The 11795-nt window shown below is 42.4% G+C and overlaps 1 protein-coding gene across 1 annotated transcript in view; it reads left to right on the top strand.

The window, feature by feature from the left end:
- The first annotated feature begins 215 nt into the window (after positions 1–215).
- Positions 216–11795, top strand: part of Pinx1 (PIN2 (TERF1) interacting telomerase inhibitor 1) — a 60941-nt gene continuing 49361 nt past the window's right edge. Inside the window, exons 1-5 of the mRNA XM_051195533.1 lie at positions 216–317; positions 3597–3706; positions 5313–5405; positions 7657–7735; positions 11603–11695. Coding sequence (XP_051051490.1) covers positions 299–317; positions 3597–3706; positions 5313–5405; positions 7657–7735; positions 11603–11695 — 394 coding nt within the window. The 5' untranslated portion in view covers positions 216–298. The remainder of the gene's footprint in view (positions 318–3596; positions 3707–5312; positions 5406–7656; positions 7736–11602; positions 11696–11795) is intronic.

The following is an 11795-nucleotide window of genomic DNA, read 5'->3' as shown; positions in this document are numbered from 1 at the left end:
CCCCGAACAGCTCTAAGGGTGCTTGCACACCCTCTTTTTAGAGTTAAACTGTGAACTGCTTTTGTCCCACCGGCTCTGGCCAAGCCCTAAAACGAATCTGTCTCTGGATCCTGCAAGGCGGCCCCGCCCCTCAGCTTCACGTGGTCTGTAGAGTCGCGCACCGCTGGCGTCACTAGCACGCGCCCCAGTGCAGTGCAGCCCGGCGTGCGCTCCCTGGGTCTTCTATCTTATCCTGTATTCAGACTCATCGTAACCACTGAGCTCCTGGTCAAAGGCAGCGATCGGCAGATTTGCGACAATGTCGATGCTGGCGGAGCGTGAGTGTCGGCGGAGCTGGGCGACTGAGTGATGGGTTGACGGGCACGGGCCACCAGGGTGACCCGGGGCGGAGGGTGTTCGAGCTCCGGGCGAGGACCGCAGTGACTTCCAGGCCCGCGCGGGACAGACAGCAGTGTCCCCAGAACTCTGGTCCTGGAACTAAAGGCTCGAGTCGCACGTTCACGTGTGTGTTCAGAGGTTCGGGACACCAAGTCTCAGACTTTCTCTTGCGCTAGCCATCGTGGCCACCTGGGAGGATTCTTTCACTTCTCCGGGCCCAAGTGTCTGGGGATTGGTTCCAGAAATATGGGTCCCGTAGCATCGCTTCAGGCTCAGAAATTCAACTGTCCAAGATGTATTGGACCCAGAGAAGAAAAGCGGAAGCATTACAAGTGTCAGACACTGATAAGCCGGTGGCGGGAGTGCAGGCTGCTGAATGGTTCCAAGGGAGACCGAAAGGGTATCCGTGGTTAGAGGCCACATTGCCTCTTTGTCTTTGACACTCGAAGTTCACTAATTCCCCTGCTCAGAGGCTGCTTTTACTTATAAATGATAAGTGTAGCTATGGATTCTTGCCACCAGTAGGCAGTCGTGTGACGCTCACGAAGAACTGGCTTTTAACTTTTCCTGGAAGTTGTGTAGCTATCAGGGAGCATAAACAGATATTTTCATTTTAAAAGATGTCGTTTTAGACATTTTAGAACAAGGCATGTTTGAGTGATTCGTATTCCCCATCTCCCACTACCTTACTGCCACCTCTGACCCCCTTTCACCTCTGATCCCCTTCTGCCTCTCCTGTCCCCCGTTTGTAGTTTCCCCCATCTCTCATTTCATGGAGCACACTGCACATCCTGTAGGCAGCTCAATATTGGACTGGAAAGTGCCATTTCTAGGTAGTTCAGTTGATTCCACCGTCTTCCAGGCAGTTCAGTTGGTTTCTACTTCCATGAAGTCAAGCTATTTTCTGCCTCATCCAGCCTTAAAAATCCTGGTGAGGTTAGTGCATCAATACAGATTGGAGTCTCAGCAGTGTTTTATACAGGGAAGAACAACTGACCTGGCAACCAGTTCCTTTCTTAGCATGGCAATGCATCTTGGATAAGTATGTGACAGGGTTTCCGATGGGAAGGGTAGGCTCCTTACAAGCCATGGTTAGCAAACCCTGGCAGGCATTCTCTAGATATGGATTAGAGGAGACACATGCAGAACACCAGCTAATATGCCTGTCTTTATTGTGTTCATTAGGGAGATAGAGTGCTGAGTATATAACAGTTTGTTGAGCTAGGTGGAACAAGTTTTTGGATCAGCTTCCCCCCCCCCCCCCAGGCATAACACTGCAAATTTGTGTTCAACTCAGCTTGGTTTGTGGTGTTTGTTTTCCTGCCCTATGGTTGTGAAGGGATTCTTGTTTTTGCTAGGTATAGATAGGTAAGGATCCCTACTGATTTTACATACAACATAGTGAGCCCTTTGACTAGGGGCTGTGTTATTTTTCAGTTGGGTTATGATAGGGTGCTTCCGTGAGGGCAGTGGGTGAGCAGTAATAACATTCAACCTCCAGATTCCTTACTTGGCCACAGTTGGCTTTGGGAGTTCAGATTCTTGTTCTGTTGACCTGGTGGGTTCTTTTTCTGCTGTAGTTTCTCCTCAGAATTGCAGCAGTGAAGCCAAATGTGGTGCCCCTGCCTGTGATCCCCAGCATTTGTGGAGCTAAGACTAGAGGATTGCCATCAAGACAAACAATACAACTATAGTGATGAACTTGAGTTCTTGGTTTTTGTGTGTGTGTTTTTTTTAAAGATTTATTTATTATGTGTACAGTGTTCTGTTTACCTGTATGCCTACACACCAGAAGAAGGCCCCAGATCTCATTATGGACAGTTCTGAGCCACCATGGGTGCCTGATAGTTGAACTCAGGGACTGCTGAACCATCTCTCCAGCTTGAACTTGAGTTCTTAATGGTCAGTTATTTATATTCATTTCAGAGGAAAGTTTCCATGGCACCCAAAGCAGTTCCCTTATTTCAGCTATTTGTTCCTTCCTTTCCGTTTTCTCCTTTCCCATTCCTCCATTCATTCATACATTTTTTAATCAGGTACCAGCTATAGGCAAAGTGCTTATTTTCCTTCTTGCAATGAAGCATAAGGATGAAGAACTGGATATGGAACTTAAGGGATATAGAGTGACAGAACATATGAAAGATGGATATATATATATATATATATATATATATATATATTATATATTATATATATCACAGTGCAATAGAATATGAAGTGCCATAAATTATTCTGGAGGTTTTACTAAGAAGGGAAGCATATTATCTGTTAGTCACCATGTACAATTGCCTTTCCCTGAATTGTGTAATAAGAATATGAGTTGATCTGGGCATGGGGAGATGGAGGCAGGAGGATCAGGAGTTCAAGGTCATCCTTAGCTATATAGCAAATTTAAGGTTAGCCTATCACGACATGAGTCTCATCTCACCCCTCACTCAAATAATACCTTTTGAAATCTATAGCACCTTGGTTTGTATAAAAGGTTTGGATTTTACTTGGTTATATTAGGCAGATACTATTGTCCTAGACTCGGTCTTCTCCTCTGAAAGATAGAAAGGTAAGAATATCTCCCTTCATTGAGATATTGTGGAAATTGAGTTTAATATATGTGTAGCATTTAGCTTGTAACATGAAGCAGTGAGCATTGAGGTACCTGCACCTGCTGCTGTGGTTGCTGCAGCTGCCAGTGAGTATGAAGGTGGCTACAAGAGGTGCTCTGGTTGTTGCCAATGACTGGAAGTGGAAGGCTCAAATAGTAGTCTATCAAGTTTCTTCCTTCTTTCCTTCCTTCCTTCCTTTTTTCCCCTTCCTTCCTTTTTTTTTTTTTTTTTTTTTTTTTTTCCTTCCTTTCTTTTTAAAAATTTTTTTATTTTATTTTTTTTCGAGACAGGGTTTCTCTGTGTAGCTTTGGAGCCTTCCTGGAACTAACTCTTATAGACCATGCTGGTCTTGAACTCACAGAGATCTGCGTGCCGTCTGTCTCCCAAGGGCTGGGATTAAAGATGTGTGCTACCACCGCCTGGCAATTTTGCTTGCTTTCTTAAAGGGAATATTTTACTTTGAATTTTGCAAGGTTACTTTATATGCCAGGAGTGTATAGCTACAGGGGAAAGAGCTGTTATTCCCTTGGACATTGAATGTATCCTGTTAAATAGCAAGCATGTACTGACTTGCGTGTGCTCAAGACTGTTGCTGACGAAATACCTTTTCATTTACAGGTCGGCGGAAGCAGAAATGGACTGTGGATCCCAGAAATACTGCATGGAGCAATGATGATTCCAAGTTTGGCCAGAGGATGCTTGAGAAGATGGGATGGTCTAAAGGAAAGGTATCAATCAAACTCTAAAGTATCCGTGCCAAGCTGGGAGATCACAAATCTGAAGACAATCTTCTTAGAGTCTGGGAGAACTTTGCGCTCTAGATCAGTAATTGATTTTGGAGAACTAAATTGTGACCAGGTGGTAAAATTAGACTGGAACATGAATACCAGGTTCTCTGGTTACTGCTATATTTAACATCTTTCTTAGCTTCAGTTCTGTGTTTCCAAGAATGGTACTTAATTTCCTTTGTAGTAGATACATGCTGTCTTGAATCCCTTATATCCCACTCACTCCTGTCTGTAGTGGAGTTTCTAATGTGAAACTATACATCCTGGGTCTGTCAGAGTTGCAGGGCTCTTGCCGAATCCAGTGGGTATAAGGTACCCTTCACTTACCTCACCCTCAGTGGCTGCTTTGTGGAACTTTGTTGTGTAGCATTACTACCCTTTCTCTCGCCTTGTTTTTTTTTTATCACATCAACTACCTCTAAATCATGGCTATCGTCTACCTCTAGACTCTTGAGCTGTGGAGCCAGTTTGCATAGTCTGCTCAGGTGATCTCATTAAATACCTACCATGCACTGAATTATGCCTCCTGGTTGTGATACTTAAGTAGCATCTCAAAATTATTTTTTATTATAAGCCTCTTGTCCCCTCAAATCTTCGCCTTTCCATGTTTTCCTGGTTTTCAAAGGTGGCGCTAACTACCCGAGCATTCAAGCAATGCCACTTCCCATTCCCCATCTGTCCTTTCATCATACAATGGCCAGAAGGGCATTTGAAACTGAACTTTAGATTATGTTGCTCCCTTGCCGAAGGTGTTTCCAAGGATTAAAATCTACATCTCTGCTCCAACTTTGAAGGTCCTGTGATGTTTGACCTCTGTTCTTATATTCTTTCCCACTCACCTAGCTGAAGCCTTCCTGGAGGTCTTTCTTCCTGGTCCTGTAGTCCACCAAGGTCTCTCTCACTCACAGCCTCTGTGATTACTTGTTATTCGAATGACCTCCAAGTGAGAGCTAAGTGAAACCAGGGACATGGAGTGCTCCTCCACCTCCTTTCTTGTCATGTTGCAGTATCAAGTAACAGAGAATGTCCTGTGCTCCACATGCTCCCATAGGCTTCTGCCACTTCCTGTAGCAGTGGCTTGCGCCAGAACATACACATGATATGTGCTGCACAGTGTCTTCATGGACTCTGTCTTAGTTCTTGGGTTCACAAATCAGCATTCACAATTAAGAGTGTAACATTGGTGCTGCAGACATTATCTTCCAGAACCCTCCGGGCCAGTGGTTCTCAACCTTCTATATGCTGTTACCCTTTTATATAGTTGTTCCTATTGTGATGACCCCCCAGTCATGAAATTACTTCATTGCTACTTCATACCTGTAACTTTGCTACTGTTATGAATCATAATGTAAATATCTGATATGCAGGATATCTAATATCTAACCACTGTGAAGGGGTTGTTTGACCCTCAAAGGGGTTGCAACCCACAGGTTGAGAACCATTGTTCTGGGCTGTGTCTGTTTTGAATAGATGGGAGAAGAAAGAGGCAATTTCTCTTTGTAGCTGATAGGGTTATATTTAATCTCTTTCTGTTTAATCTCCACAGGGTTTGGGGGCTCAGGAGCAAGGAGCCACAGAACATATTAAAGTTAAAGTTAAAAATAACAACCTGGGACTTGGAGCTACAAACAATACTGAAGTGAGTGACTTCTGAGTGTTTTCTTTGCTGAGTTATGTCAACATAAACACTGAAATTCTTGCAAGCAGATGGAATGGTTTTTAATCAAGAACAAGGTACCTGCTTTGGGTGAAGAAAGACATAAGAGCACTTGGCTTAGCTTGTCCTCATACTGTGACATGCGTTCACCACCTTGCCTTGTCCACCTGGATCCTTTACTTAGTTATGGCCTAGAGAGGTATTCCTATTTTGTTGCTAAACTTTGTAAAAAGTCTTTTCAAAGACATGTTACTTTCAGAACAGAACCTGTGTCCTAATCTTCACCTGTGTTCTAATACTAGTTTGTTTTATTAATACAGGGTAGCTTTGAGAGTAGGAAGTGATGGAGGAAACCTTGCTTGTTTCTGACTGTTGGTGTTCCTCAGTCATGTGTCCTATTGAATACATACTGTGCACTTGCAAGTCAGCAGCTGCCAGACTTTTCAGGTTTAGTACCCACTGCTCCTTTTCATTCAGAATCAGACCTAGGAGCTTTGTCCTGACCTCTTGTAGCTAACAGAATCCAGTAAAACAAACAAACAAAAAACTGTGACAATAGATTTATGGAAACTGAATTGTTTAGAGTAATTTGGTGTCTTTGACTAAAATAGCTAAAATTTTCTGGAGTAACAGCTAAAATTTTAGCCACTAAAGAAAGAGTTTCTATAAGTTTAATGGTAAATGCTGCTTTGAGAAACAGGAAACATGCTATACTTAAGTTCTTAGGAGAAGCATTGTGTCCCATAAACCTATTTGTACATCTTATCTTTTAAGCTTTCTTAATAAGAAATGCTTATGTAAAGTCACATGGGCAAGTCCTGCTCAGAAACCCTGCTGTCCACTGGTTTGTATTATTTAGAGGTCATTATTAGTGAACACCTTGCAAGTAGGAACTTGTTTATTCAGAGACTTGGGGTGGCCTTCCACAAAGTTCTGTAACGTTGCTGCTGACGCAAGTAGTTAGAATTCAGCAAAATACTCCAAGTTCTGTTGAGCAAAGAGGAGGGCTCTGCTCTCAGTGCCCTTGTCCTTAGCATATCCATGGAGTGTGTCACCTTCCCCCAAGAGTTTTTTATTTTCTTTTATGTGTATGAGTATTTTACCTGTGCATATGTGTCTGTACCACATGCTTACAGTACCCATGGGTGTCAGAAGAAGGCGTGGGATCATCTGGAACTGGAGTTACAGACAGATGTGAGCCACCATGTGGGTGCTAGAAATTGAAGCCAAGTCTTCTGCAAGAGCAGCCAGTGCTCTTATCTGCTGAGTCATATCTCTAGTCCCCAATAGTCTCTCTGTGTGAGAAAATACTGATTTTATATTGCTTTAGTATAATATTTAACACACACATTGCCCATTGCTTTGTTTTTGTTCTGACTTAACTATGGATGAGCCATAAACCTTTGAAATACAGGTTTGAGCTTCCAAGAAGGTTCCTCTAAATATATATGTATATTTTGTTGACTTTGTGGTGCTGGGAACCAAACCTGGGACTCTACATTCTAGACAAGGACTCTTCTACTGACCTTTGCCCTAGACACTCCAGCTTTCATATGGCTCTGCTTAAATTGTATTTCAAGTTTATACTATTTCTTGAATCCAGTGAAAGTTATTAAGTAATATTGCTTGATGTCAGTTGTAGGTGCCACAGTAGAGAGAGAGAAACTCACCAAGATGCTAAGCCTTCATTTTCAAAAGGAGCCTTCTTTAAAAAGACTGACACCTAGCTAGCTCACTCCAGCTACTTTATTCAAACATATACAAGGTTACTTGGACCTGGGAAAGGTTCCAGCTACCAAAGTCATCTTGCTCTTGCTGCCCTGAGAGCAGACAACCCACACAAATCTCAGGCCCTTTTGATTATGGCAGCCATTTTTTTTTTTTTTTTTTTTTTTTTTTTTTTTTTTTGCCAGGAGTGTCTTAGGAGCAAGGTTGGGGCGGCTGCAAGCTCTCACGTAGCACCAAGTGCAGACTTTCCAGAGAGACATTTCTTCAAGCTTTAAGCAGTCTCCAAACAATTTCTCAGCTTCTCCTGATTAACTCAAACATAGCAAAGGCTTTGATGAAACATTTCTCTCAGAGCCAGACACAAAGGCTTTACTATAGATTTCACTACAGAATTATATTTAATAAACATGTATAATTTTATATTAATGGCCAGATTTCTGTTATATGTCTGTGCCAGCAGTACAGTAACTTTGGGCGCGCCTCTCATACTTTCTGTTGCTTCCAGGACAACTGGATTGCTCACCAAGATGATTTCAACCAGCTTTTGGCAGCACTCAACACTTGCCACAGTCAGGAAACAGCAGGTAAGGGCACTAACTCTCCTCCCATCAGACTCACATTTCGCCACAGACCTTTCAGACCCCAGAGTCGGGGTGATGGAAGCAGTTACCAATACTCATGATTCTGTTTATATTTTAATGGCACTCTTACTGGATGAGCTTTTGCCCTCTGATTCATCTTGCTGGTCCTAGAAACATTTTCCGTTGTCACAGCTATGGGCATGTTACTGTGTCTGGTAACGTCCTGCATCATAGACAGCTGTGCCCCACAGCTGTCTGGGAAGAAGCAGCATGCATATTAAGAAAGGGCACATGTCTACATGCTTGTAGACAGTGTAGTAGTTTAACCCTGGAAGCAGTGATGAAGGGCTTCACTTGATAACTCTTCAACTGTATAGGTTTTGAATGTATCTATATGCTGTGCACACATTATGATGAAAGAATTGTGAACATCACTTCTCTTCCTGGCAGACTTAAAGTAAAATACAGCAATGCCAGGTGGTGGTGGTACATGCTTTTAATCCCAGCACTTGGAAGGCAGAGGTAGGCGAATCTCTGTGAGTTCGAGGCCAGTCTGGTCTACAAAGCTACACAGAGAAACCTTGTCTCTAAATAAATAAATAAAATGCAGCATATTTAACATATGTGATGAAAGTTAGCTAAAGACTGACAGATATGGCCTTTGTGTACCGTGAGTATCTGGTGACATCTAAGTGGCATGACTAGGTCATCACTCAAACACGAGATGCCTTTACCAGTGCCCTTATGGACCTTTGAATCTGGGGTCCTTTCTCAGAGATCCCCTCACCCTTGTTCTTAATCAGAGAAAACTGTTTTGCACTGGGTTTGGCATTGTTATGTCACTTAGTGCTTGGTACCTTAGAGAGTGCTTTAACTTTCAGGCCACAGACTTCCAAGAACTGATGTGCTCCAAGGCCTCTTGGCTGGGTTACATAGATAGAGAAGAGGTCCCATCTCCCCAGTCTGATGGTGTCATCACTTATTTCCTAGGTGAGAGGTGCCATTTTAGTAGTGTTGGGACCTGTCTCACTCAGGACAGGCTTCTTTGTCCCACACTGATGGCCAAAGCTGTGCAGTGTCACTGTAACAGCCCCTCCCAGAGTGTTTAAGTAAGGGCAGGCAGTGGGCATTCTGAAGGACCCAGAGGACTGAGGTCTTTGTCAGGAAAGCTGTGACTGACTTCACAAATGACAAAACTTGCCTCCATGGCTAATCTCCATGGGCTTCCTTTTCCTTGGTGCCCAAACTGGGAGTATTTTAAATCAATTCAAAGCTGCAGCAGCCCACCTGTAGATAGCTCCTTTCCAGACCACTAGAGGGGGCCAGTAGCCCTGCAGCCCAGATTATCATTTAGAGATACTTATGTGTGGCTCCAACTGCCATCCAGAACTGGAAGGACTGGAAGGCACCTTCAGAAGATTCCTTTTAGGCAAACTCTCCCTGTTCCCAGAACAGACCTGGACAGCTAACAGATTATTTTCCTGCTGGGCCATCTGTTTTGAAGGCAGTGTCTCCTTCCATGTGATTTTTTTCTTTTTATGTATTTCTTTCTTTTTTAACCACAGTCATGTATTGCTTGCATTCAATGGTAGATAGTATAGGAACCTAGTATTCTTTTCTATTGTTAAGATCCCTTAGTAAATTCAAACGGTTTGCCTTGCAGTTAAGCAGACCTTTTGTTTTGTCCTCTTGTAGAACACAAAAAATCAATTTCATGTTTTAAAAGTTACCTTGTTTTACACACTTGTGTGTAGTAGGTATTTATAATCCCAGCACTTGGGAGGAAGAGGAAGGAGGATCAGAAGTTCAGTGTTAGCTTCATGTAAATAGTCAGTTCGTGGCCAGCCCATGTTACACAAACAGAAAAGAGGTCAGGGAGACATAGTTGTCAGTAAAATCCCTGTTGCCCAAGAGGGAGGACCTGAGTTTAAATCTCCAGCAACCATGCCAAAAAGACTAGTGTGTGGCTATAACCCTAGTACTGGGGAGCAGAGACAAGAGACTCCCTGGAGCTCATTGGCCAGCCACCCTTGCCATTCAATCTGTGAGTTCTAGGTTCAGTGATAGAACCTGTCTCGCATCGTCCTCTGGCCTCCACATGCATGTGTACACTTATGCACCCATGCAGACATCCACATGAACAAGCATATAATCCCACATTCATACGCAGGTGCATGTACACGTGAGAAAAGCTATCCTGTTTCACTTAGGCATGTCCGGACAGGTTCACATTAGCATTTTGATGGCACTTTCTCATAGTTTCTATATATTAACCTTCTGATATTTTGCCGCTCATTATTTTAAATATTTTGGGACAGAAACTGGGGTGCTAGACATTGTTAGATGCAAAGTTATGATTTGAAGCAGCATCCTCAAATTTCTACTCACATACCCCCTGGGAGAATTTTGAAAAGAGTGTCCTATCATGCATTTTTAGATCAATAGCCAAAAGATTTTAAAGGCACAAGTAACATTTGCAAAGACGTAATTTTTGGTTCATGGAGAAAATATTTACATTTTAAAGAAAATTATGCCATCACTTTTAAATGTGCCCCATATGTTGGAAATGGCATTTATATCTAACACTTTTGTAGCAACCCTGAATGCCTGTAGTGAATGCCTGATGCCATCGAAGTTTGATGTCCATTGTCTCTGAAATATTCAAATATGTACCTCTGTAGTGTCAGAAAGGCTATGTTTTATCATTCCTTTCCATTTCACATTCCCCGTTGCATTGTATATTAATATATTTTTTATTCTTAAACTTTTTAAAAATATTTGTTTTTTTTTTTTGAGTTGGGGTCTTATTAGGTAGCCCATGGTAGTCTTACATTCATGATCATTATCCTCTTGCCTTCATCTCCCAAGTACTGTGATTATAAATTTGCATCACTATGACTAGCCTTATTCCCTTTTTAAATTGGTTACATTTCTCTACCACAGCACAGTTAGAACATTTTGTTTCCTAGTGATCTCAACACAATACAGATGCTTTCCTTTGAGTTAAGTTGTCATAATAATTAGTGGATTACAATTAAGACAGCTAGAAGAAAACGCATTGTAAATTCTGACAAATACTCATAAATAAAGCAGGGAAATATCTAGCATTGTGTCTTGATAAGTTGAGAGTCTGGTTATGGGAACCCATATTTAGGTTTCTCATTGATGGCAGATTGAGAGTGGGATGAAGGCATGTGTCCCTCAGCTGGGAGAAATGCTTGTGGACCCCCAGAGATAAACTGATCCTCTGAGCTCAATCCAGACTCTGGTGTCCTTCCACAGAGACATTTGTGTGCAGAAGGTGCTTCATAACCTGAGAGCTCTGGTAGACACATGTAGTGAGTGGTTTAGGCTATGCATGCAGTAACCCATGCTGAGCACTGTCTGAAAGCTGAAGCACCTGTCTTCACAGTGCTCCTAGCCTGCTCTGCTTCGTGCTCTGTTTTGAAATTACTAGGAACACCTGGGGAAGATCATGGCTACCTAAGTGTGACTCAGTGGCCATGTTGGAGTCAACCCACCACTCTTTACTGCAGATGATTAAATTATATTCCAGTATCAGACTGTCAGTATGAGGTCAGCCATATTGAAAGGCTTTTGGGTTACCTTGGTATTGTACTGCTGTGCATAATAAGTGCCATGAATATTCATGTGTAAATTTTGGTATGAAGATATATTTTCATTTCTCTTCTTCAAGGGTTTTATAGACTGGAGAGAGCCTTTCCTGCTCTATACTTTAAAAAAAAAAAAAATCCCAATCCTTTATTAGTAAATGATGACACTCCTATAAAACCATGTATAAAAAAGCTCTCCAGCCTTCGATGAGGAGAATGAGTTACATGGTATCTAATGTTTTTCTTCCTTTTAAAGATTCCTCAGACAACAAGGAAAGGAAATCTTTTAGCCTTGAAGAAAAATCCAAAACCTCCAAAAACCGGGTTCATTATATGAAATTTACAAAAGGTAAGAGCAGGCATTCACTTGTTGAAGTGTACGTTGGCACTGGGTTTCCTGAGGAATTGTGACAGCTGCCCAGGACTGCAGCACTGGCTGCTCATTTGAG

The sequence above is a fragment of the Phodopus roborovskii genome, unplaced genomic scaffold, assembly GCF_943737965.1.
Source record: "Phodopus roborovskii unplaced genomic scaffold, PHOROB, whole genome shotgun sequence".
Classification (NCBI taxonomy): domain Eukaryota; kingdom Metazoa; phylum Chordata; class Mammalia; order Rodentia; family Cricetidae; genus Phodopus; species Phodopus roborovskii.
The sequence above is the reverse complement of the archived record's forward strand: the minus strand, read 5'-3'. Positions and strand labels throughout refer to the sequence as shown.